At 37.6% G+C, this 27,078-nt stretch overlaps 2 protein-coding genes across 16 annotated transcripts; one reads left to right on the top strand and one right to left on the bottom strand.

Moving 5' to 3' along the window:
• LOC130142121 (recQ-mediated genome instability protein 1-like) lies at positions 1-6,373 on the bottom strand. Its single transcript, XM_056323563.1, is given in 3 exon segments — positions 1-3,011; positions 3,014-3,356; positions 6,194-6,373. Coding segments are annotated over 3 exon segments (900 nt in total). The 3' UTR covers positions 1-2,634.
• LOC130142139 (heterogeneous nuclear ribonucleoprotein K) lies at positions 5,809-23,882 on the top strand. Of its 15 annotated transcripts, none has more exons than XM_056323602.1 (16): positions 5,809-5,965; positions 6,952-7,071; positions 8,875-8,953; positions 9,729-9,839; positions 11,199-11,255; positions 12,693-12,736; positions 13,683-13,755; positions 14,356-14,469; positions 15,647-15,775; positions 16,292-16,599; positions 16,947-17,001; positions 19,845-19,895; positions 21,772-21,793; positions 21,868-21,950; positions 22,381-22,550; positions 23,326-23,882. In XM_056323602.1, the coding sequence occupies exons 3-16, from the start codon at positions 8,906-8,908 to the stop codon at positions 23,357-23,359; spliced, it is 1,299 nt and encodes a 432-aa protein (XP_056179577.1). In that variant the 5' UTR covers positions 5,809-5,965; positions 6,952-7,071; positions 8,875-8,905; the 3' UTR covers positions 23,360-23,882. The 15 variants fall into 15 exon arrangements, with proteins under 15 accessions (XP_056179577.1, XP_056179586.1, XP_056179580.1 ...); XM_056323608.1 differs by lacking the exon at positions 5,809-5,965 and adding an exon at positions 5,977-6,217 and having other exon boundaries at positions 23,387-23,882; XM_056323614.1 differs by lacking the exon at positions 5,809-5,965 and adding an exon at positions 5,978-6,217 and having other exon boundaries at positions 8,875-8,954; positions 9,742-9,839; positions 23,387-23,882.
• Positions 23,883-27,078: the final 3,196 nt, after the last annotated feature.

The raw sequence follows: 27,078 nt of genomic DNA on the forward strand, positions 1-27,078 counted from the left end.
TAGGTTTTGTTGCTGATCAGGACATCATATGGTATGGAATATCCCTTTGGTCAGTTTGGGTCAGCTGTCCTGGCTTTGTCCCCTCCCAAGACCTTGCCCACCCCCAGCCTAGCAGCCTTTGGGGGCAGGGGTGTTGGGGAGACAGCCTTGATGCTGTGTGAGCACTGCTTAGCAGTAGCCAAAACATTGGTGTGTTATCAATACCATTTTAGCTACAAAGCACAACACTATGAAGAAAGTTAACTCCATCCCAGCCAGACCCAATACAGCCTCTCAGAAAATAAGAACCCAAAGATGGCTTGCAGAGTCATGGTTTGCTCAGGTTTTCTTTTGAGAGAGAAAAGGGAAGAGAAAAAGAGAAGGGACCCAGGAATTCATACATTTATTACCTGTATGAAATAAAGTCTAAAAAGGCTCATGCTTTACAAATCTTTCCCCTCTTCTACCTCCCTTAATTTTTACCTTACTTAACAAATTATCTCTAGTTTTGTTTAGGTCTCTTAGAGTCTCAAATGATGCCTCTTAATAATTGGGGTGGGAGGGAGGAGGCAATAATGACAGTCTCTTAGAGCAGTTTCCCATGGTCTAAAAGCTATTATTTGGAGGAAGAAAAGGCTATCAAAGAAGATACTGACAGTCCAATGAAAAACCCCCACAAACTATCTCCTCTTCCAACTACCAATTTTACATTCTTTGAAAAAAAAAAATCAAGGAAAGAAAGAACAAAAAGCAAGCAAACCATTTCTGATACTCTATACACACAGTAAGGTATAGATTAATCTTTGAAAGTGACTAAAGAGCTTCCGCCAAAAATTTTTCATTTATACTTTGTTAGGCATGTTTCTTTTAAAATACATTCTAAAAGCAGGAATTAAAAAAAAATTAAAGCAAACATATACATGTACAACATATTTGGAACACAAATATTTGACTACACTGTGAAAAGGTTAGACTAGTAAATATTAAGAGCTAATGAATAAGGTTGGCTGTGGGTTCAAAACAATTAGTAATGATTAACATGCCAAAAAATAGATTCCCTGTATGTTACAATCATTCTTCTCTGTTAGTGATGTTAGAAACATTTGGAGGGGTTCGTTTTGGTTTTTAAAATAAGTACATAGCTTTTAATCCCATTTATGTATACACTTTTTTCCTTACCTGAATATTTAAAAGATAATCTTTCATTTCTCTACATTTTAGGTTCTTGCACACTGAATACATATTTGAGTTTTCAAGTTGGCATTACTGGAAGCGACTGCATCTAAACAATGATTCTTTGTTTAAATATACTCAAGCACTTTACTCCAAGACAAGGCTGGGTAGTGTCCTATAGCTACCTTTTAAAAATCAGGTAAATAAATAATCATCCTTGTAAGAATTAGCTGATTTGTTCTTTATCCATTTCCTGACAGTCTGCTACCCCAGATCACCAGTCAAGAAGATAGAGGATTTTGCAGAAGGAAAGTGATACATGAATATTTTAAATCAAGCCAAAAAATTTCAAAAGTTTATTTCAATATTATCACCATAAGAAACAAACTGGTAAATTCCTACCTGATAAGATGTCTCCTCCTCTCACTTTTCCACTATTGTTCTTGAGAGAGAAAAGGCATACTAGTTAACTTTAAAATTTAATTTTCAACAGTCCTTCAGGGGAAATCTTAATTTAAACATTTCCTAATATATAATCTACAAGTTTTCACACATTATTATTTTGCACACATTATTTATTCAAACAATTCTTCAGTTGTTCTAGATGCCTTGCATCCACATCCTGTAGAATTAATACAGTAGCTTTAGACTGAAAAAAGGATTAAACTCTATAGTCATCAAAGATCTATCAGTCATCTGACATTTCTCTAAACCATCCTTAAACTTTGAATGTGAAATGGGATCTTTTTCAACATATTCATTTCAGACACTGAAAATCCAATCAAACTTCTTAGAATATCATCAGCAAAATCTACTTTGAGATAAGCTGAATCATCAGAAATTTTTGTCTTTATACCCCTGGACCCATTGCTGCTTGTGAAGTTTCCATTAAGAGTTACAATAAAACATCTAACTTTCAGAACTGGCTTTTTTGCAAGGAGAACAGAAATGTAGGTGAAAGTTAGAAAAACTAAATCAAGATCATATGCCTCTACTGCTGTACAAGGAAAGGATTTCATATCAATCTCTGGCTGATCTGCTTTTGGATGAGTTTTTGAAAATCATACCAGTTCATTGTTAGCAGCTTGCTGTCAGAAGTGCACTGAAATTTATGTCCGCTCTCAACTACGTCTATACCATTCCACTTTTCTTTGCTAGTATTTTCCAAAGAGAAATATGCAGAACTTTAAGTCTGATGTACGCTATTATGCTGTGAAAAGTTACTTGTACTATTTTCATCTCCAGCAGATACTGTTCTTTCAGAAGTCTTTTGCTTACTGGTAGCTTTTACAGGCTTCTCTCATTTATATAATCTTTTTCATAAGTGTCATTTAAAGATGAATCACATGAACTTCTAGGTGTATGTAGAACCTTCTCAGTAATTAAATCTATGTTTCTTTTCATGACTGCTGACAGCACTTCTTCTAGCTCTCTTTGGATCCCTTCTTCCAGAAGAAAGTAATCTTCCAAAGAAAAGTAATTTTAAAAGCCATCAACATTCCACAGGAGGTAAAATTTGTTCATCTGAATGAAGCAAAGGATTTCCAAATTCTTGGTACAAAACATTTTCATCATGTGCAGTGAGCAAACCTGAGGCTGTACTAAAATTCTTACTTTACTGCAGTATCCACTTTCTGAAGGTGTTACATTATTTAAAGCAAATTCATTATTTTCATGAAGACTACCTAAAAGATCTTCATTTGAAGGGCCTAGAGTTTGTCCCAATTCATCTACAGGCCTTGCAACAATTTGTTCATGATAAGCTTGTCCAACAGGATTAAGGTTCTCAGCTTCCCCAATTAATCTAGCAAGGATTTTTTCCTGAGTAAATTCCACTATAATAACCCCCACTTCACCAAGAATTTCACATTTTCTGGTTTAAGGAAGAGGACTCCAAGACAATATGCAATATTCCCCTGTACAGTGTTTTTTGTTTCAGGAGGAAAATTACTATGGAGAACAGGGACTGGTTGATATTCCATGCCCTGAATTTGATCTATCCCATCAGTTAGTTGCAGCATCAGCGTTTGAGTACACTTTGTTACCCAGGATTCTTGGGATGCTCAAGTGTTGGCTGTTACTTCTTCATTCACACTATTTTTTCCTCTGAGCTTTTGTAACTGTGAACATGCTGGTTGGCTAATATTGTCCTGTCCCACTTGGTGGGAGGAGGGAAAGACTGTTTTTAATTCTTGGTGTAGCAACTAGGAATAACTACAGTTACTCAGAGACTTAGTGTAACGCAGCAACTTTTACTGGTTGATTTGCTTATTGCAATTGGTACATAGCAAGTAAAAAGATTTGTACACTTGAATTCTCAAACTTCAAACATAGGAAACTGTAAACTTGAAATGTACGAGAAAATAGAGAGGGAAAGAAGGAAAGAAGAAGAAGAAAGTATTCACCACCCTCAGATCCCGCAATAGCTTGATCTGAAGTCTTCTATGGATGACAGTCAGTCCTCAGGTAGTGGGTGTGCATGTGTGCCTATGTGGGGCAAATTTTTATATCCTCGGTTTCTGCCCAGTTCCTCCCTGAGACGGGCCTTTGAGTACTGATTGTGCATTAGGCCTTGCGGAAAGTTCTCGAAATGAGTTGAGGGGTGGTACCAGGGTTCGGGGATATCACCAGACCCCTGCCAGAATCACCTTTGATTGACCTTGCCTTCAGTGCATAGATGTTTTGCCTCTTAGCCTATGTGACTCCTAGGCTAGGCTGTGGACAGAGAAAAGTACTGCCTCGCCTACACAGAGTGTACCTCTCCGTACCTTTCAATTCTTAGTATGCTTGGGTAAGGCAGGTGTTCAAGACATTTTGAGAATGTTACCATGGTAATTTCTGAATAGTCCCTCACAAACATCAACCAGTGAATCAATCTGTATGGAGTAGAAGCCAGACAACTCTCTTCTGGGAGCATCTAAAATGGAAACAGATAAAATAGGATATTCCAAATCTCTTGAATCTGGTAAAGAAGCCATTGATCAAATATCTGTCTGTTAATCTTAGCTTGACTTAAGTTACTACTGCTATTTTTTTCACAGATACAATTAATACAGGCTTCCAGCCATATCAAAGGAACTTCAACATGCCACATAGATGAAAGCTAAGTTTCTACTCTTGTTGCAATGTTAAATGCAGACAATTTCTTTTAAGTTAAAAGAAAAAAGTGAATTCTCTAGAGCAAAATCCAGAAAGATGTTTTTATTCTTCTGACAATAGGTAAAGTTATGACTTCTCTCACTTGCATTGTATAGAAGTTTGCTCTCAATTCAAAGTTCAGCTATTCTAAGTGTGACAGTGTAGAAGCAATTACAATTAAACCCACTTCCACTGATGCTAAAAAACATGCAGTTCCAGTAATTAAACAAAGTAAGCTTCAACCAGCATAAACAGCCTACAGGAAAGAACAGAGACTTCTACAAGCAACCCTTCTTGGTAGCTTCATCTTTTCCTGTTGATTTAATAGTAAGTATACACCTGAAATCCTTCTGCTGTGGATGGAAATATAGTAACTAGAAGAAGAAAGGTTCTCCTCCAACTGTTTTGTTTGTTTTATTCTTATTATTGCTGCTGTTCACACCCAGCCTACTTTAAAAATTGACTTAAGAAGTTATTGTCCCATTTTATTAGCACTGTTAAGAAAATGGGCTGGAAGCCCCATTTACAATATAAACAAGTTGGGATCTGTAAGTATTTGTACTACATGGGCAATTTTTACACTTTAACAGAATGAAAGCTTTGGAATTAACAGAAGGCTAGCGTGAAATATCAATGTTATCTAGAGATCCAGTCCAGGGTTTGGCTACAATAGTACTAAGTTTTGGTGGTCGTTGTCTCAAGAACATCAGTAGTTAATTAGCTTTACCTTCTTGTTAGTTTTGGAAGTTGCATAACTGCATTTGGAACCTGTTTATCCCCTTAAGGGGGATGACCAAGGAGCTCAACCTCCCTACAGAATTACACCAAAGAAAATTACTGTAAGAATAGCCAAGAAACTCAAGGCTTGTCTTCTGACATTATAACCTGCAACTAAGAAAAAAATACCGTCTTAAAGTTCTTCCCCAAAACTCCACCACTTAGAAGAAACCGTACAGTTAATTAAGGGACATAATCCATTTGTTTACTCATCAGCGGGTCTAACCCCATGGGCCTCTTGTAAAGTTAAGGACCAGCACATCACGCCATTTTCTATAAGTTTCTCATATGGGCCATGCAGACCTTAGGCAACCTGTCACCTGCTTGGTGCTGTAACCCTGTCCCAAGAGCTCCAGGGGCAGCGAGGCCAGCTGCCGCTCTGCATCCCTACAGGCACCGACGAGCGGCAGTAGACAGCGATGAACACTGAGGTGAGATGCCTCGCCCCACCACTGAGTCACATCAGGGACAGGACACACACTCCTCAAACCAACTATAACCAGAGCCCTTTCCCCCACACCCTACCCTCAGTCAAGCCACCCCACACTTATCCGGGACAGGGGCGGTGCCGAATAAGGGGGCAAAACCAGCAGGACAACCCAACTCCCATAACATGAGTTGAGGGTAAGGAAGAAAAAAAGAGAACACATCTGCTCTCAGACCCCCAAAACCCCGCGCAACCCAACAGCCAATAGGAGGCGTGGAGCCACGTGAGCCTTTAAGCTGCCCCGCCCCCTCCGGTGCTAGGGGACAAGCACAAGGCGGAGTTTTCGCAGACGCCATTTTTTCCTAAAAAAAAAAACCAACAAAAAACAACTGAAGTTGGTCTCGCTTTCCTTTACCGCTTTCCATCGTCTCTGCTGTTGTTGCCGCTCCTCTTGTGGCTTCTGTTAGTCAGGTAAAACAATCTAGGTACACAACAACGGTGCAGGGTGGATCGCGCTCCTCTCCTCGTGGCACCCAGGCCTGTTTCGCCGTGGTCCACACGGAGGGCGGGGCGAATTAGAGGCCATTCCTGTTCTGACGGGCAGTGGATCCTTCCGGGGCGAGGGGAGGGGGAGGCGAGGCGAGGCGGCGCGGCGGCTGGGCTAGTCACCTGGTGGTGTTGGTGGTGAGAGCTGCTCACCTTTATCGTACGAGGTGGGCGCAGGTAAGCACGCCTCGCGCGCGTAGCTGATGAAGGTGAGGAGGGGGTGGTGCGGTGTGCGGGGGGGGAGTGGAGCTGTTGATCGCGCCCCTCTCGACGCTGCTGTGTAACACGATAACGTAGGAGTTCTGAGTCGCTGCCAGGCCCCGGGATTTTCATGGGCTCCCGCAAAGACAGCGCTCTTCCCTGCTGGCGGAGCGGCGGAATTTGGTAGGTCTAGGGACTGCTGCGTGGAGTAGAAGACTGGGTGTGACTCCTTAGCTAATGTGGGGCGGCTTAGCGCAACCTGCCGGGCCCAAGGGGCCCCATCTATTCTGAGGGAAGGGTGAAAAGGGTGATTGTGTTTCTGCCGGCAGCCATCGTGCTTCGGCGACCTTAGCGCGGGCACGGTGGCCCAATCGGTGCGGCTCCCGGAGTGGCGATGTGTTGGAGGACGGCTGCAGTAGCGGATGCGCACCAAGGCCGGGGGAGCAGTCGTCGCCGCCTTCCTGCGCCTATCCTGGTTAACTGTGCATGGGGCGAGGTTTTAGGAATTATGGCGGGCGGAGAGGAGAAGGGAGGGCTCTCTCGGCTGCGGCCTGTGCGGAAGCGACCGTGCCAAACCGATTGGGGAGCGCTCTGCAGCAGGGCCTGCTTTTAGGGGCGATCGCGGCGATGGCGGAGTTTTCGTGGCGGAGCCGTTGCTCTCTGTCGGCCCCGCTTGAACTCGGGTGAGGGCCTCCTTTGTGTCTCCCTAGGCAGAGCGGGGGAAATCTTGTGACCGCGTGGTGGTGGTTTTTCGGGTCCTGGTTCCGCCTAGCAGTGGGTAGGCGCCATTAAAGCGGCCGCCATTTCTGATGGTCCCCGCCACCGCGAAGGTGGGTATCGGGCTGTGGGGGTTTTGTAATGTCCCGTTCTCCTCCCCCCCCCCCCCCCCCCCCCCCCCCCCCCCGGGCCCAAGGAGTGAGCTGGACTTCCGAGAACTCTGCGGCGGCGGGTGGGCTGGCTGTGGATGCCGTGCGAAGGATAAAGTCTGCTCAGCCCGAGCATACCGTGGTGCGGCTTGCGCGTGGGCTGTGGAAGGGAAGGTGTGCGGGCGGGAACGGTCGTAAGTCCCGGAGGGAGCGGGATAGATACATGCTGGCATCTCCTAGCCCTCTACTCATGTCCGTGGCCGCTTTATCCTTTTGATGTTTTTAAAAACATTGCATTACTCAATCCCGCAAGTTCGATTTACACAACAGAGCACAGTAGCTAATTGAGAGCATCTTCTCCTGAACACTATATTAAATTTCGCCCCCGCCCCCCTCCCCTCCGCAGCTCTAAAATTTCTGTGAGGGTCATAAATAGAATAGGATCTGCAATAGAATAGAAAAGGGGTCTGATAGGGTTAGCCATTTGAATCTGATGAAATTCACCTTCCTTCCCCCCCCCCCCCCCCCCCGCGCGCTCTGGTAACGTCTGTTTCATACTTGGCTATTTAAGCAGCCCTTTTCCATTGGGTCCAGTTAGGGGCCTGGAAATACTACCATGTGCTGAGAAGTCGGTCTTGGCAGTGGCTGTAAAAGAGTGTGTGCTTACTGGTGGTGCTTGTTGTTAGCCTGCATAAGCAGGGTAACTATTACAAATTAATAGATAATTGAAAGGATGTTTTAAAAAGTTAAACGTACCTCACTTTTTATACATGAGCGTCAACCGTTTGTTCAGACTATGGAAGTTGAGCAATAAAATCTAAGGCGGAAAATAGCATTCTTTGGCTGTTATCTGCACAAATTAATTTTTTAAGATAAAAAGGTGCAAAAATGTTCTGCCTGGATTTCTAATGTATTTTAGAAGTAGTCTCACATGGACTTAACAAAAATAGATCTTGAAGGAGGTACCTGTTTCACAAAGTCAGAAAAGTTCAGCTGCTTTTGAGATTCTTTGTGCATGTATGTAGAGGTTATACATAATTAGCATGGTATTTTTTTTTTAGTGTGGCTTGTGTGTAATTTCTTTTGTTCATCCTTTATATTGAATTGAAAGCATGATAGAATGCCTGCTAGTAAGTTGATAATCACCAGCTTATAAAATTAATGCTGGTGATTATAATACCTTTTTAGTCTAAATTGTTTAGAACTAAACAATAAGCAGAATGTTACATAGTGTCTCTTAAAAAGGAAATACAACGTGTACTATATAACATGCTAAAAATAGGAACCAGATAATTGTTCGCTTTAAATATCTGAAAATCATTATCAGTAAATGTGATTGCTTAAAACTAGCAAATGCTTGAATACTGAGCAAGTCCAGAATCATTCAGACTGTAATTATTTGTAAGTTTACAGACTTGATTGTTTCTCCTCTTAGTGATGTGTTTGGCTTATGTTATGTTTTCTCATTTGTAAAGAAAAGTTTTGCAGCAAAAACTCGGGTCAAACCCCTGATTTAGTTGCTGGGAGAATCAAACCTGTAAGTGAACAGAGCCTGATCTATGCTGTTTTCATAGGCTTCTGAAGCAGTGGGCTGTTGGGTTTTGATCCTGCCCAGAACACTTGAGTGTTGCTCTGCAAGTGTATATAAAACTGGTTAGCTCTAAAAGCGGGTATATCTTTTTGGTTTTCCCTTTAGTATGATATACAGTTTTCTTTTTTCCCCCCTTTACAAAATAGATGTACTAGTGGTTTTTTATTCTGCAACAGGTTTTATCTGCACACCTAAGAACAAAAGATAATGGAGACTGAACAACAGGAGGAGACCTTTACCAACACAGAGACAAATGGTAAATTTTTTAAAGGGCTATTTTATTTTATTGTGGGGGGAAAGAACCTTTTTAAGTCTCAGTGTTTCTAACTATTTTGGAATACTTTAACTGTGTCAAATGCTTGTATTGGTAGTATTTTTTGCATTTAATCTTTTAATTTAAGTGTTCTGTATGACTTTATGTGGTTTTCGTATCATGAATACATAATTTTGCTTTGGGAGTATTTTAGACATGGCATAAGTAACTAAAAGTTATAGCTATCAAATATTTTCAAATCCTTAGGTAAATACTCAGTACTTGTCTGGACAGTGTGATCATGTAAAAATACTGTCAGACATATCTATTACTGTATTTTATTTATTGCAGATGTTAGTTTGAAGGAACGTGTGCATATATATACATGAAATATCTCGAAATATTAGCTAAGCAAAAAACTTTTTGGACATAATTAGCGAAGAAGTGTTAGGACATTAGCATTTAGTTGGTTCATGCCAGTTTTTCAAAACTATTTGAAATACTACTTTATTATTGTTCCACCAGCGTTAAGTTTGCAGAATTCTCATTTCAGCTGTAGTTCATAGATTTGGAATGTGAGTCTTCAATAATTAATTGATATGTAGGCTGTTGAAGTAGAAATCTGTTTCTGTGCTATAGATACTCAGGGTAGATGTCAGAAGTTAGCTTTGGGCTAATAGGAGGGAATGCTTCATTAGGAATACAATGCATAAGCTTGGTATACAATTTTTTCGTGACTTAGAAAGTTAAATATATGTTTGTGTTTTCCCCCCTATGGACCTGTCTACAGGTAAACGTCCTGCAGAAGATATGGAAGAAGAACAGGCCTTCAAAAGATCTCGGAATACAGATGAGATGGTTGAATTACGCATCTTGCTTCAAAGCAAAGTATACTTCTTTAGTATCGCTATGTTACTCCTTATACCATTGCTTAAGCCAGTGGTGACAGTGTATGTTTAGAAAAAAAAGTGTGCTTTATTTAAAGTAAAATAACTTATTAGGGATATTTGTAAGTACGTGAATGATAGTAGAAGTGTGTTGCAATGGTATTATCTTCAATAATTTTTTTTAAATGTGAGTCTTTAATGATCTATGGGAATTCTCTGATTTAAAAAAATGTACTCATTGAAAAAATAAAGCAATAGAAATTATAAGCCACTTTTCTCATGCTTGAATGGAATGTAATTGTTTCCAGGGGAATGACTGTGTATTAGTCTTTAAAAAGCAAGCAGTTTAGGGAATGATCAGCTTGTGATTGTAAATTAAATATGAGAGGCAAGATGAGGACTTCCTCAGGATTTTAGTAATTTTCCCAGATTTATTAAATCTATGTATCAACAGGAGGAAATATGGGAGTAATGTTTCAGGGATTGCAATTGCTTTGTCGACTAGTATAAATTGTCATAGTACAATTGCTATTTATGAATCTCCTTCAGTGTTTCCAGTCATTACGGATGTTTGCACAGTCTGAAATAACTCTGTCTTTTGTGTCAGGACAGGGAAATGTTACCTTATTTCTACATGGCAATTCTGGTTAATAGTCACATTACGTGGAATGCTGCAAAATATTTGTGGTGCTGTTAGCATCATGTATAAATTGCATAATAAAAGCAATACTTTTGCATGTAGTTCTTGAAATAGCCTGTTAAAAATGTAGTTTTACAATCGCCCCTCTTGAATATCTGAGTTTATTCCTGTTGATTTTAGCAACTGGAGATTAGCGATTGTTTATATTGGCTTTACATTCTTCAGACTGTACCTGCCTGAGTGGTCAGTTGAGTTACATACATTTAAAACCAAAGTAGTGTTTGAAATTATCGAATATTTGGAGTGCAAAAGTGAAATTTGCAAACATAAAGTAAACAAATTGGGAAAATCCTTGACCTACATAACATGCATGGAATCCCATAAGGTATTTTTTCAGTCATACTGTAGCTATGAGATGGTTTTACATAGAAATAATTGCCTAGAAACCTAAATTTAAAATTGAAATAATATTGAGTATTTTTATTTCTTTCCAAAATTCGGGTTTAAGAGCTGTTTTGACTTTTTCTTTTCCCCTATGATAAAACTATGTCAGTTTGTTTCTATTTGATTTGACCCTTTCAAAAGCAAAACAAGCCCCGCTCCACCCCTAAATACATCCCACAAGGTAATGCAGAGATAGATACATTGTTCTTAGTCTTCATTTCAAAATGTAGTCTGTGCTGTATTAGCATAACATAACTTCTGAAAACTATTTTCCAGAATGCTGGAGCAGTGATTGGAAAAGGTGGCAAAAATATTAAGGCGCTTCGTACAGATGTGAGTATATATGAATTTGAATTGATATGACACTAATTCTTTCAGAGCACTACATTGAAAACTTGATTGCATACATTTCTTGAAACTGAGAAATTCAAATCTAAATGCTAATTATAAACCATTTATAATGATTGTTAGAGGAGATAACTAGTTTTTCAGTTTGTGTTGTAATTAAAACTCAGGCTTAAGTTATGTGGGAACAGAGGTTTATATTAAACCTCTTTGCTTTCAAACAGGGTTCCTCTAAATTACCTCAAATGAGTTAACATCTTCAATTAGAAATATTGGCAAAGCTTAAAACCCTTAAGTATCATTTCCCATATATGTGAATCAATTATAGTACTATTGAAAACTATTGCAGGTGGCTAGCTTAACCCAGTGATAGAGGAATTTTTTAACTTAAAAAAACCCAAACCCATAATGGTCCATCTGTTCTTACTTTAACAGCTTGGACATAAAGCACAAAAACATTCATGTTAAGATTGCAAGATTTAAATACATTTATAGAACAGTAAAGCAGCTTTTTATTCTATTGGTAGCATTTTTAAATGGTCGTGACTTATTTATCTATTCATATTTTATAGTTGATTCTTGTTATTAGACACATGTTCAGTGTAAATATTATGTATTTATAAAACTTTGCAATGCTTCTTAAATTCCATTTGTTTACACTTCTGTACTTAACATCAGCTACAATTTCAGCAATTTTTTCAAGCAAGACTGTTCAATACGATATTTGCTAATATATCATTACAGAATCAGTTCCATCTAAGTTCACAAACTATAGCAACTAGAATTGAGGATTAAGCTGAAATGGTTGGGAACTTGGTACCTTTGGTACACTTGGTAACTTTGGCAGCTAGTGGTTTTGCTTGTTTAAAGTAAATAAATATATCACCTAAGTCCATTTAATTTAATTGATCTGGAGTACTAACTTTCCCAACTTGCCCAAGGTTCCGGTAATATGGATCTCAACAGGTTTTTTTGTGTCTACGTTCATGAGCCAGCCTGCTACTGAAACATCATTATGTTAAAAGTAAAAAGTAGTTTAGTCAGATAAAGTAACTCATTAAGATCCATACTGTTAACCCACAGTCAATGTAGCAATCCACTGTTGTGTTAATTTTAAGAACAACTTAAGCTTGCTTCATTAACTGAGAGTAATGAGTATAGTTTGTGTTAAAATTCACTGCTTTTCCCCCTTTTCCCTCTCCTTGTTTTTTTGGCCATATATCTCCGTTACCCATGTACTGGATCGACTTGCCCCTGCGTTGCCCACCATGACGTTGGCCCATCCACCCCTGAACGCCCATGTGAAAACCCTGGTTGGCTATGCCCAAAAATGTACTCTTTGCCAAATGGGTACCATACTTGACAACTACTGATTGAATACCCATGCCCAATGCCAACATCCACGAACGCCAATGACCAATGCAGTACAATGCAAGTGTTTCAGTCCCAGACAGCAGTGGCCCCGAGCGGTATGTCCCAACAGTTTATGCCTCACTGCCTGACTAGAAAGAGAGAAATGTATTTTATTACCTGCCTTTTATATAATTAAATAGTATCCCCTTATAGACTATGTATTGTGGCTTGGTTGGTTTTGTTTTGGTTTTTTTTTTAGTTTTCTGTCTTATTTTCCCCATTAAGTTTTTTTGTCACTGAACTTTTACGTGAGTTGGCCACCCAAACAATCCACTAATTTTATTTCAATGGAAAGAGCACAGTTTCAAGTGTTGCATATTCACTGCATTATAAATCAAATTGCTTCAATAGTTTCTTGCTCTGTCTTTGTGGCCCACCTTGCTCCCCCCAACGTTGTCTCTTTATAATTATTTCTGATTAAATACTACCTCTAGGCCACTTTTCTTCACTTTGTGTTACATTTTTGTTTGTGGGGCTTTTGAGGGTTGGTTTCCTTTGGTTGGTTTTGGGTTTTTTCCTTGTATTTATATTCCTTTTTTGCAGAGCCTATTAGTAATCTAACTGGTCTCTCAACCGTACTCCAGATATAATGTTGACCACTTGCATATCCCCACTTTTTCTACAAGAAGGTGTGCCGGTTTTACCAATGTAATGGCAAGGGTATACTAAATTAGTGATGGTGGGGAACATGAATATTCACTTCTATTTTCAGTTCTGCATAGATTTCTTGCACACTTACTCTGAGCCCTTCCAAAAGCTCTTGCTTGCTCTCGCTCTCTCTGCGAGACCTACCTAGTCTTAAATTCATCATGCATATATATTGGGCATAAACAAAGATGCACGTATTGTAAATCTAGTGAACAGGTTTGCTTTAAATGGGGAACATTGACTACACAGAAGAACTTATAATTAATCTTGTTAGAATTTTGTGTATGATTATGAATACTAAACTTCTACTTTTCCACCTTCTCCATATTTTCTGACCATTATGGCCTCTAACAGCATCTTGAGTATAAGTGCAGATACAGAGACGATTGGAGAAATTTTGAAGAAGATTATCCCTACTTTAGAAGAGGTATGTTTCTTAGGTTTGTTTCATCTTCAGAGATATACATTTATATTTTAAAACGAGATAATTCTAGATGATTGTGCTATATTTAATATGTTAAATTAGAAAATAAAACCCAGCCTTTTTTGAAAGGAGGACCTATAGCTCTCAAACTACATGTTGTTGGTTGCTTTTTTTTTTTTTTGGTAGAGGACAGAGACAATCTCTATTTATAAAATTAATATTTGGAACAGCCTCCTCCCCTTCAAAACAACTGTCTCCTGACTTGTTTAGTCCTCAATTTGAAGTAGCTGTATTGTAATTTCCATCCTGTCTTGGCTTTGTAAGCAAGTGTGTTGTGCTGTTTGATATCTTAAAATTTTATACAATAATAATAAAAGAAATAAGGAAAATTAGCTTGACATCACCTTACATTGAGGCAAAGTACTCAAAATAGGTGTGATTCTATCGTAGCAAATACAGCATTATAGTTCAGCAGCAAATTAAGTCATACCATGGTGTTTGGAGGAAAACCTTAACAAAAAACCAAAATTAGTATTTTGATTTTTTTTCAATTATGTTTTCCCCTGACTAATATTTTATTATTTTCTTGTATGCATCTTACAGTATCAACACTACAAAGGTAGCGACTTTGACTGTGAATTAAGACTTCTAATTCACCAAAGTCTAGCAGGAGGAATTATTGGTGTCAAGGGTGCTAAAATCAAAGAACTCAGAGAGGTACTGTGTCCTATTCTTTTCAGATTCTGCTTTTATTCTATAAACAAATTAGGGGTTTCTGCTCATAAACAGTGAGTGTAAGCATCATCTATGCAATAATTCCTGCAGAACATATTTCATACATGATTTCTGTGTTCTGAGATCAATCTGAGTTACTTATTACAACTTTCTTGCAAAAAGTCAGAAATAAAGTGCCTATTGGTGATAGAGCCTAGGACTTCTTATAAAGCTTTTAAGCATATCAGCAGTAATCTTTATAAATAAAGGATGCTTATTAAAATGCCATTCATCACTCCCTTCTGGAATGAACTGCTGAATAGACTTGGTACTGGACATGGAAAATGGTTTAGTGTGGATGCATCTCCATAAATTCTAATGATGATAATTTAATAGATGTTTGAATATTGCTATAAAAATGTAGTATGGGGTGGGTTTTTAATGTAGTTTGGTTTTGAGTGGGTTTTGGTTTTTGTTGGGGGGAGGGTGTGTTGGTGGTTGGAGTTTTTTGTTTTGTTTTGGGTGGGTTGGAAGGGGGTTTTTTTTGGGTTGGGTTTTTTTGGGTTGTTACTTTAAGTTCTGCTTCCTTAAAGACCACTGTTTCTTTTGTGAAGGAATGAGGCTTTGTTCTAAAAAGCTAGTGGTCTCTATGAATCTAGAGTGTTGTTTTCTATCCTTTATTGGCATTGTGTCAAAAGGCAATTTCAGGTCAGTTTAGATGTTAAGCTACTATTTGTGTGGACTGAGGAAGGCAAGATGACTAGACATAATCCTGACAACACATCCAAAGCATGTCTTTATGACATATGAAGGCTTATATAACCTGTAAGCTTATAATGGGTATGTGGTCCTTTTGCTAATATTTTATTAAATTACTCTGAAGATGAGCCATAATTGAAAGCTTTTTAAAAATCGAACTTTTTTCCTCTTCACTAGCATTTCATACAAACTGATAATCAATGCAGATCTTAAAAATATATTAATCCTAAGATGAAAATTGTTGCAAGAACTCAGAAGCAAGCATTCACTTCAAATGACTAGAAGTTTAATGGTCTGGTTTGATTGTTTCTTTAAAAATGTTTTAGTGTGTGTCTTGCCCATTTTGTTTCCAATAAATTTATAAAATTGTTTAAAATACTTCTATTTGAAGATTTTTGGATTTTTTTCTTCTCTTCAACAGAACACTCAGACCACCATTAAGCTCTTCCAAGAGTGTTGTCCTCATTCCACTGATAGAGTGGTGCTTATCGGTGGGAAACCTGATAGAGTTGTGGAATGTATCAAGATTATCTTGGATCTTATCTCTGAGGTAATGTGTCTTAAACTTATTATTCTTTCATTGGTATTCATGAAAGTTAGGGTGATTTGGATAGAAAATTATATTCTTCCATTTCTATTTTGAATTCAGTACCTCTTATCCAGTAACAAAATAAGCCTTGGACTGTTAGCACCCTCTGAAATTATTCCTGTTTTCTACAATTATAGACCCTACAAAGGGTGTATCTTATTGGAGAGGGAAGCCATTTTTGGTACCAATTAACTGTTAGTCATGCTTTACATATCAATAAAATATGACTTTTTAAATTGGGGAGGAAGGGAGCTAAATGTACATGCACCCATCAGTAAGCAGTTTCTCCATCATAGTTAAGTTATCAGGAAGCATATCACCACCCCTGCTTCTCTTATCAGCATCGTGAAATCAAGAACGTATTCAGAATGTATAATTTCATGTTTATACATTTACTATAGCAATTAATTGAAATACAATAATTGTAACAGTGCTAACCCAGGGGCTGTGTGTGGTGTTTTTTTGTGTGTGTCTTAGTCTCCAATTAAAGGACGGGCCCAGCCTTATGATCCCAATTTCTATGATGAAACATATGACTATGGTGGCTTTACAATGATGTTTGATGATAGAAGGGGTCGTCCAGTAGGCTTTCCAATGCGTGGAAGAGGAGGCTTCGATCGAATGCCTCCTGGTCGTGGTGGACGACCCATGCCTCCATCAAGAAGAGATTATGATGATATGAGCCCTCGCAGAGGACCTCCACCACCTCCGCCAGGTCGTGGTGGCAGAGGTGGCAGCAGAGCTCGTAATCTTCCTCTTCCTCCTCCACCACCTCCTCGTGGCGGGTAAGCTGTTGCATAAATGCATTGTACAAAACTCAACTTGAGTAAAATTTGCTGAATTGTGCTCATGTTTCCAGGACTTGTTTCACACTCTGTGTTGGTAGTGATTATGCAAGACTGAGCGTACATTGCACCAGAGAATTTTAAACTCAAATACTTTTTGATTATTTTTTGTAATGTGCCAGTCTATCAGGACTATAGCCAGTAGTTCTGTAACTTTATTTTCTGTCATTCACAACTTGGCTAAAGCATTTAGAAATTCATAGTTGTGTGCAAATCATGAAAACCTGAATTAGAATATATTAACTAGTTTATAATGAGTCATGTGCTGCTGTTTTTTCTCATTTTAGAGATCTTATGTCTTATGACCGAAGGGGTAGACCTGGAGACCGTTATGATGGAATGGTAGGAGTTAAAATTCATATTGTTTTGTTTAGTAAATACAGTTAGCACTGAATATCTGAGGAAACTGTTCTTAAGTACATATTTAAGTGTAGGGCATGTGTGCTTCTAATAAACTTAGATATTACCAAAATGTTTTGGCTATACAAAATGGTCTCCTCAAGAAGATGACTGTTTGGGGTGTAAAGGGTGTTTGGGATGTGATCTGCTGTGTGGTTTTGGTTTGTAGGGTTTCTTGTTTGGTTTGTTGTTTTCCCTACCTGCCATCGACAATGGAATAGAAAGTTGGTAGAATGCAATCCCTGCAGGTTTTATTACATGGATCTTCATTTAGACTTTCTTTTTAATCTAGATGACAGAAATAGGAATTGGGAGCCTTTTCAGATCAAGAAGCCATGTCAGCACAATGTTTTCCGACAGATGTTAGCGGAATTTAAGAGAACATGAATATCTATAAAGAGCTCTAGTTGGTCTGGCAGATGATTGTTTTTTCAAATCAATTCTTGACTTTATCCTGGTTTCTATGTCTGCAAAAAAATCTACTGTAATTCCAAATGTTTTGGAGCCAGGGCCACTGATAAGTTGATTTTTAAATGAAATTAGGTACATTCAACCATGTTGACGGGTGGGGAAAGTTTGAAAAAAGGTAATAGATACTCTTCCATGTTGTACTCTGAAATGTGACTTCCTGGTAGTTGCTTACTGTTGTATCCTCTTTCTTGGAAAGAGAAATCATAGGCATCTAGGAGGTAAATACTCGGGCTAACAATCTTTTTTCCTCCTCTGGTTCTGTTTGGCATATTCCTTAAGATGACAGGTTAGATGAGATTTTTTTTTTAAAAAAAAATATTTAAAATAAAAGGAAGAGAAAGAAGTGGATAGGAGCTATGAAATGAGATTTACACGTTGCCTCCTGGGAGGAAGAGGCAATTAACTTCCAGTAATACATACTGGAAGTACATATTACAAGGATGTCAAAATTGGGGCACCAGAAGTCTAGCAGAAATATTGAAATGAAAGACTTGCACTTAAAATTACAAAAAATAAACAAACAAAACCCCCATCATCTTGGAGATGTTGAATCTACAGAAATCCTCATTTGCTGCCAGTCCTCTGCTAAAGGCAGAAAAATTCAGTAGTTCAAGACTCATAAGATGGTGAACCAAGACTGGATGGTGAAACTTGATTTTTCTGAGATGCGACAATACTGACAGCCTTGTGCATTCTAAGATGGGAGGGGAAAATAATTTGGAATTTTTTTAAATTTATTTTTATATGTGTGTGTATATATATGTATAAAAAATACCTATTCTAAGGCATTTTACTGAAAAGCATGCGTGAATTGTTTCACTTATTAGTTATATATTTTAGGCTGTAACTACTCCAAATCAAATGCCTATGGACTATAATGGCTATTCTGATAGCTGAGAAAATATGAACGCATTTACACTATTTTTTAACACACTCATCCCCATGGGTGCTTTAGATATACAAAGGCACAAAAACATACCAGGAGAAAAAACAAGGTGGAGAAGTGTATATAAAGCCATTTAATCCCCTCTTTTTTTTTTTTTTTTTCTTTTTTTTTTTTTTTGGTGGTCTGGTTTTGCTCATTCAAATGATTCCTACTTCTTGATATTTCTTAACATTATTTATATGTGTTTATGTATACATGTCTGTAAAAGCACTTGAATAAAGGTACATAAACATGAAGTACTTCTAATATCTTTAGTATAAGAGATTTGAAATTAAGGAGCGTGTTAAAAACCGAAGGAAAGATGTTTGACATTTATCTATATAAATACTAAAAGAAATTAACAAACTTTCACTCTTCTGGGCTAATCCCTTTAAAAATAAGGCAAAGTTACAATAAGGAATTAGCCATCAGTTAGGACTGCATGCATATTTTCATTAGGTGTAAAAGTCAATAAATTCTTATTAATACTATGCTCTTTGTCTTATCCAATCAGTGCTTCATTTGGTTTTGATTTTGTTTCCATTGGTTATTAGTAGTAGCTAGCACAAATGAGTCTGTAGAGAAGAAAATTCTGTTATGTATCTTCAATTATCCTGTACTTGGTGTTTTAGGAACTGTTTTTAAATGAGCATTTATATTTTAATGTGCTATTCGTGTTGTATGTTTTAACCCAGCAAAGGCCTTTGCCTTAATAGTAATTTAAAGTGGATTCTACAAATTATAATTTTATAATTGTTTGTTGATATATTTTTCCCCAATGTTTGTTGTAGAAATCTGAAGGAAAGAAATGCTATATATTACTTGGAAATCAAACCACTTTTTTTTTTTTTTAATATAATTAGGCAGTAGTAGATTGTTAGTTTAGCTATTGCCTATATGAGTTATATGGAAATACATTAATAAAATATGATAAGTCATGTTCTTACTGCTTGACCTGCTGTTGACGTAGATAGATCAATGACAGTTAGTTTAATTAAATGCCTTTTCTGGGTTTTTTCTATGTATGAAAGAAATAGAAGGTTTTTGTATCTGAGAGTAACATCTTTTAGTATATAGTACAGCTTTAGTACTCAAAGTTGTTCAAAACAAACTGTTCAGGCTTTGCTCTCCTCTTAGCTGTCTGATTCTCTTTGTAATAGGAAAATCTGTTTACACCATAGAAACAAGCAAGAAAGAACTATGACCAGTTACAGTTTCCTTGCAGTGAAAGTAAAAGGGAGTGGATCTTGTAACTGTTCTATATCATGTACTTTTTTGAGTCTTTGTAGTAGTAGTGCAGAAAAATGTTTGTGTTTGCTATAAGCCTCCATGACATGGACTTAATTTGGATTTGTTTCCTCTTTTCCTCCTATTATGTTGTGCCTGGAAGATGATGCAGTGTCATGTGGATGCCTGTGATGACATGCAGCCACCAGAGTTGGTGAGTGTGCTCGTGCTTTTATTTGACTGGTGTAATAGTTGATTTTTGAGAAAAATCATTTGCATTGGTTAAGGGATAACTGCAATTTCTTGAGATTGAATGTAGTCAGTGGCAGCTTGCACCTATTTAAAAATCCCTAAAGCTGTCCTCCTAACTCAAGTTATTGGCAGTTTGTCCTGAACAGTGAATTCTATACAGGCAGTTAATGTTCCACAATGGAAGTATACAGCAGGCACAGCCAAGAGAGCAGCTTTTCTGTTGTATTGCTTCTTTTGTACCCTATTTTAATGTTCTAAGTTGTAACTTTCACTGTAACTTGCTTTTCAACACCCTGTAGGTGTGTCAATTTAGGAATATGTTTTACATTAACTTTATCATGTTGTGTTTTCTCCTGTTTCAAATGAGGAATGTTAAAAATAATTCTTTACTTATAGTTGTGGATAAACTATTATGCATTACCTATCCGTAAATCTGAAAGTATTCAATTTGATTTGTGTTTATCAAATTTCTTAGGGGTTTTAGGAAGGAAGGTTGGGTATCAGCAAGTGTTTATGCTTGTCTAGAAGACTGCAAAGTGCTACCAAATATTAAACATTAGTTCCTAGCTTACATAAACAGTTAAAATTACTCATCTGCTGTCATATTCATTTGTTGTCTTCTAGTCTGGGGAGGAGAAACAGCAGAAAGGGTCAAGAAAAGGATTGTTCATTAAAACAAGTTAGCCCAAAAGAAGGGTTTCCCTTCCCTGTGCAAAATATCAGCAAAAATAGGTGGAAGAGTCTGTGTGTGAAATATGCAGCCCTGATCAGCCTCTGAATTAAGTTCTAAGCAGTGTCCTTCATTCTTTTGTATTTTACACTCCACTACAAGCTCTGTTATGTTGTATTATGGTCTGTATTGCTAAGCAATGTGATTACACAACACAGGTTGCTTAGAAACAAATGATCAGCTGAACAGTTTTTTCTGAATAGCTTCCATTTTGATGTGGCTCCAAAAGGCTAGCAGGTAAATAGTTTTTGGAAAAAATTGTTGCATTACAACTTCTGCAAAAGAGTAATTCATACAAATTCCTGTATTTCAGTGATATAAGTTGAATTCCAGAGAAGTGTGCACGTCTATTATCTGCTTCTACAGGAAAATATTAAAATGGGTGTTTGTGTATTTAGAAGGCATTAATTCAAGTTAAGCACTTGATATCAAGTACCAGTCTACAAATCCTGAAAATAAAAGCAATCAGGAGTGCTGCATTGCAGTGATTTGGATTTGGTATATGGTAGTTTTAGCAGAACAGCAGTAATTAATGTCATGATTGTCCCTTCTAATATACAAAGTATTGTAGCATAGTCTGAATGAAGAGACCAATTATAAGTTATGAGTTGAATTAGTTTTTCCTCAAGATATAGATGGAATGGTGTAGGAGGGTTGACAGTTACCAGGTAAATGTCTTGTCCCAAACTGAGACTTTAATTTCTCCTGATCTGTATAGGTAGTAGTAATAAGGCTGAATTCTGATCTTTTGTTTTGAATGTTAGTTTAGTCCAAGGATCAGGAGTAGATCCAGCATCAAGAGCTGTTTATCAGTTGAATTCGTAAGGTTGCTTTGTAAACTGGTATGGCTGGATCTTGATGACTTATTCTTAGAGTTTTTAATAGAGTAAGCTAAGAGGTTGTCATAAGATATTCCCCTCCCCCTCCCTTTGTTCCTGGTCTGCCCTCTTACCCAGTTTACCTTTTAATGACATTTAGATTTAGGTTGTGGGTTAGGATTTTTGCATAAAATAGGCTCAAAGTTAACAGTATGATACTTGAGATGAAAACATGTTAATAAATCATGGCTATTTGCTATTTAAGTATTTTCTTTCTCTTTTTCTTATAGTTTGAGGGTGGCTCTGGATATGGTAAGTTTTTATAGAGAACTTTGACATGCACTTCATTTAGTCAGTAAGAGGCTTGATGCATACGTTTAAATCAGACTATTCTTATACAGGGGGCCGTGGTTCATATGGAGATCTTGGTGGACCCATCATCACAACACAAGTAACGATTCCCAAAGATGTAAGTGAAGCTGACTTGCTTTCCACTTGTGTTTAAATAAATAGAATGTCATAGCCTTTTCTCAGACTGTCAGTAAATCAAAAGTATTTGTGATGCTTGACAAGTATTTTTGATATAAAGCAAGTGTTTCAAAATCACTGAAAGTTTATTCTTAAGAATGTTTGTTTTGGCTTCAGTTCAGAGATGCACTGAACTATTTTATTTTTTTAATATTCAGTAATAGAAATGGTCTACACAATTTGTTTTTACAACCAAGCATCTGGTTCTTCCAACATTATCCCACTTGTGTTTATATAATAAACATTACAGAGGATGTTTTGAGGCTGTAAAAGAGTAAGCTTCCACTAAATTGATGGAAGCTAATTGAACAGTACTGTGTTTTTGAGGAGAAAGCTACATCAAGAAATAAATGCTTTATTTTCTCCCCTAGTTGGCAGGTTCTATTATTGGAAAGGGAGGCCAGAGAATCAAACAAATACGTCATGAGTCAGGAGCTTCAATCAAAATTGATGAACCACTAGAAGGCTCAGAAGATCGAATAATAACTATTACAGGAACACAGGACCAGATACAAAATGCTCAGTATTTACTGCAGAACAGGCAAGTTGAAGCTTAATGCTGTCCTTACTGTCAATTTTAAACTGGCTTTCCTACTACTACATACTAAAGCTCCTGTTCTCTGCAATATAGTTTTTAGAAGACAGGATTTAAGTATCTATTGAACCTAACTTCTTCAGTGGTAGTTCTGCCTTGATTCTCTTCTCCGTTCTAAAATGAAGATTCCCTCAAAACTAATTTTGATGGAAGACACCTTAACCAAGCAGTCCTCTCATTTCTCTGGTGAAAATTGCTGCAAAAAAACTACTTGTAATAAAGTACATAGAACCTGTAGAAAATATAGAAGATTTCAGTGGATGTTGGTCTAGTTCTGTGTGGAAGACTAGTGATTTTGTTGTTTTTAGATAACTTAACTGACAACAAATCACAGTCTACCATATGGCACAGACCATGCCTCTACAGGACAAGTTGAAATCAATTGGTGCTGTTATGCAGCATTTCACACCTTGCTGGCATTACTTTCTCTTCTGCCAAATATTAAGTTTCAGACTTAGTTTGCTTAGTTTTGCTTTAATAACGTCAGCTGTCATAGCATTTGTGACTGTTTAACTTGAATGTTTGGCTTTAGATTACTAATGTTTAAATGTGCTTAAAATAATTATATGCCTATAATCATTAGCCCTTAATCTTTTAAAATTATTTGCTTTTAGATGTATTGGAAATTTGTAGTTTAATCTTTAAGAATGCCATTGTGAATATTGATGCAAGATGTATGGTCAATCATTCTAATACATGCTTTTTTCTTTTTCTTTTATAGTGTGAAGCAGTATGCAGATGTTGAAGGATTCTAATGCAAGATTATTTTTTCTTTTTTATAGTGTGAAGCAGTATTCTGGAAAGTTTTTCTAAGACTAGTGAAGAACTGAAGGAGTCCTGCACCTTTTTTTTTTTTTTTTTTTTAATATCTGCTTCTCTATTACAAAGTCAACATTCCTCTACTTCATAGGTGTTTCTGCATTTGAGGTGTAGTGTAATCTGCTGTTCTGCTGATCACCAGATATAATGTTTTAGTTCATTACAAATATTTGGGGGAGGGAAAGGCCACCCAAGACTAACAAAGAAATTTTGAAATGGCAGCAGAGAGTGGATTTTATTTTTGTTCATTATCGGTAGTAAATTGTAATGGGTTTTCTGTAACTGTTGTGAACACCCTGATTTTTCTGTATGCTGTAATTTTATTTTATTTTTTTGTTTAAGGGGGGGAGAAGACTGGTTGTCCCCATGTCCCTGGTATCCTTTGAGAGCAGTGTGCGGAATGTAATGCTCTTTTTTTGAGTTATATTTTATGATTTCTAAATAAATTTAGTGAACCTATTATTGGTGGTCTTTTTTTTTTATATATACTCTTTTTTTCCTCCCACAAGAAAATGCATAAATGAAAGTTGCTGTTAAGCTTGCTCTTCTGCTGCTTTGATATATATGGAGTTACGTGGTTTTGGCAAACTAAAACTGTGAAAACAGTGGCTCAGCTTTGCTATTTGGGGAAAAAAAAGTATAAAAGTATTAATGCAAACATTGTGTGACATTTTTTTTTTCAAGTTTTTGGCCCTCTGCAGTACGTGTATATATATTATTAGTGACAGTATATAAATAAAATATTTTAAAAGTTTGTGATGCCACTGAGTTAACAGTGGGTTAAATACAACTGGTTCTAGACAGCTTGCTTAATGCAAATAATAATGTCAAAAATAGCAGTTGGTGTATCATTAATGAAAGAATGGTAGTTCTCAAAGCTTTCATTTGTCAGGTAGAAATTTTATGAACTGACAAATTGGCAGTATCTAACTTGATTTTCATTGTATGCAGAACTTAAACTTGTTTGATTTCTCTGTTGAATTCCATAGGAAATATTTGTGAGAAATTTAAAAAGATTAAGTACATCTGGATATTTTGTGTAATACCTTGGTATTTGTATTTATAGTTTACAAGTCTTACTTTCACTTCCTAATTAAAAACAAAAAAAATGCCAAATAACTTTGTAAATATGAATGTGATTGACCCAAATTAAGTGGATTCTTTCACTATGGGGGGGGTGTGTGTGTGTGTGTAACATTTTACTTTTCTCATCTTTTTGAACCATATGGGGTAATTGCTGTCATAATCAGGAGCTAAAATTACAATGTAATGGTTTCAGCTGGGATAGAGTTAATTTTCTTCTTAGTAGCTGGTGCAGTGCTGTGTTTTGGCTGTGATGTGAGAACAATGTTGATAGCACACTGATGGTTTTGGTTGTTGCTGGGTGATGTTTATACTAAGTCAAGGACTTTTCAGTTTCTCAGGCCTTGTCAGTGAGAAGGCTGGAGGGGCACAAGAAATTGGGAGGGAACAGCCAGGACAGGTGACCTGAACTGGCCAGAGAGGTATTCCATACCATGGGATGTCATGCCTGGTATATAAACTTGGGGCAGTTTGCTGGGGCCTGTGGATCGTTGCTCGGGGACTTGCTGGGCATCAGTCAGCAGTTGGTGAGCAATTGTATTGTGCATCACTTGTTTTCTCCCTTCTCTTTGGATTTCATTCCCCTCCCCTTCTCCTTCCTTTTTATAATTGTTGTTGTTATTATTATTTATCTCTCATTTTTATCTTATTTCAGTTATTAAATTGTTCTTATCTCAACCCTCGAGTTTTACATTCCTTTCCAATTCTCCCCATCCCTCTGGGTGAGGGAGGAGTGAGTGAGTGGCTGCATCACACTTAATTACTGACCAGGGTTAAACCACAACAGATGTAAAATGGTCAGACAAAGTAAGCTCAGTTATAAACAGTCCACTTTTATTCATATCTTACTGCCATATAGGGTACACTCCTGTAAAATTTTCCTTGGGATTCTGTCACAGCACTCTCAAAACTAGCCGGCTGCAACAAGGTCTTTTACTATCACATACCAACATACTCTTCATGCCAGTCCCTCTGCTGCCTTCTAGTCTCTCCTCATCCAGGGCACACTCTCTGTTGGCTGCCCAACCACTTAACAGAACCAGCCACAGCTGCACCTTATCCACATCAGCCAACCCACTGCCCCTGAAGTCAGCCCACAGCTGTATGTTATCAATATTAATTAACCCAGCTTCATTCCTCTGCAGGATTCTTTTATGAAAAGTAACTTTTGAGTAATACCAAAGTTGTAACATGATAGTTATGTTACAGTTCTGAAGACATTTTATATTCCTCTTTATGGTAAAAAACAACTCCAAACCAAAACAAAAACTAAATGTAATCATGGGATTCAAGGTTAAAGAGTAAATTGTTTTGTTGTACAGCTACATTTCAAACAGTTTTCTGCAGTCATGAGGGACTGAGCATAAAGAATGGAGGTACAGTGTAGACTCTAAATATTCTTCTAGCAAATTCTGTGTTAACTTTTATTTTGCTAGAATAAAAGTTTAGTGAAATAGTTGACACGGGCACGATCATTTAGAGTGCAGTGTTGATATGTCATAATCATGAAGACTCTTGGGAAAAATTACTTTTTTTCTATCTTCCCACCACTCCACTGATTTGACAGTAAGGGAGTCATGACCCTGAAATAAACTTTATATAGAAAGAACAGGGTAATACACAGCCATGTGGCTATTTCCTGTAAATACTGGTCAGCCTCAGCTATACTTTTCCAGGATGCTGATTTATTGTCCTAATCAGTAGGTGAGGGATACTCTGTGTTTAATGCTTCCTGGAGCCATACCCACAGGGAGTGGGATATATTACCCTGTGCTTCTCTCAGCTGCTGGGTAATCATAGGGTTTTACTAGATGACATCAAAGCACTTTAATTATTTTGGAGGAGATAATGTACATTAAATCCTAAGTTCAATATTCACAATAGTCAGTGTGCCAGCCTTTCTCCTGGCTTGGTTTGATATGTTTTTGTTAAACCTTGCAACTTAGGCTGTATAAAGTCATGCACTGAGATAGTGTGCTGGAATGTCCCCTGGGGGCCCCTTTGCTTTGTGAATCACTAATGGCCAGAGGGAAATGCTGTTGTCACACATTCTCTGACCCTTCTGTCCACTTGTCCTCACCAGAGGAACAAGGATCCTCATCCCACCATTCATCCTTCTGGAAAATAGTACCTCAGTAGTGCTCTTCTGGGTTGCACTGTAGGTGTCTGCACTGCCATTTGATGCCCAGGGGCTGGCTGTGCAGAGCTGCACCTGCAGCTTGTAGTTTTTTGTATCAGCTCTAGACACCCCCATGGTCATTTGAAGCATGCTAGTAACAATCAAAGATGGTGCAAATTTTCCTTGACTTTTCCTTTCCCTAGCCCCTGTTTTCTAAGACAACAAAATACTTCAGCTGGGGTAGGGCAATCCTTGTCAGTTTCCCAGTGCACTGGGGAAACTGCCTGGGTCAATTGCCTTGCAAATACCCTCCATGGCTGTGTGTGGGGCCAGCCAGGCACAAGGTTTCTCTCTTACTCGTTTTTTCAAGAGAAAAGCATTTCTCACTGGGATCTGCCAACCACACCAAATATTTTGCACCAGGAAGTTCAATGATCCCAGTAATAAAGGCAC

Source organism: Falco biarmicus, chromosome W (assembly GCF_023638135.1).
Source record: "Falco biarmicus isolate bFalBia1 chromosome W, bFalBia1.pri, whole genome shotgun sequence".
Classification (NCBI taxonomy): domain Eukaryota; kingdom Metazoa; phylum Chordata; class Aves; order Falconiformes; family Falconidae; genus Falco; species Falco biarmicus.

Excerpts from the sequence above, each read along its gene's own strand:
- LOC130142139 (XM_056323602.1), top strand. The coding sequence starts at position 8,906 with ATGGAGACTGAACAACAGGAGGAGACCTTTACCAACACAGAGACAAAT. Across the intron at positions 9,840-11,198 it reads GCATCTTGCTTCAAAGCAAA|AATGCTGGAGCAGTGATTGG; the intron begins GTATACTTCTTT and ends ACTATTTTCCAG. Across the intron at positions 17,002-19,844 it reads GAGACCGTTATGATGGAATG|ATGATGCAGTGTCATGTGGA; the intron begins GTAGGAGTTAAA and ends TGTGCCTGGAAG.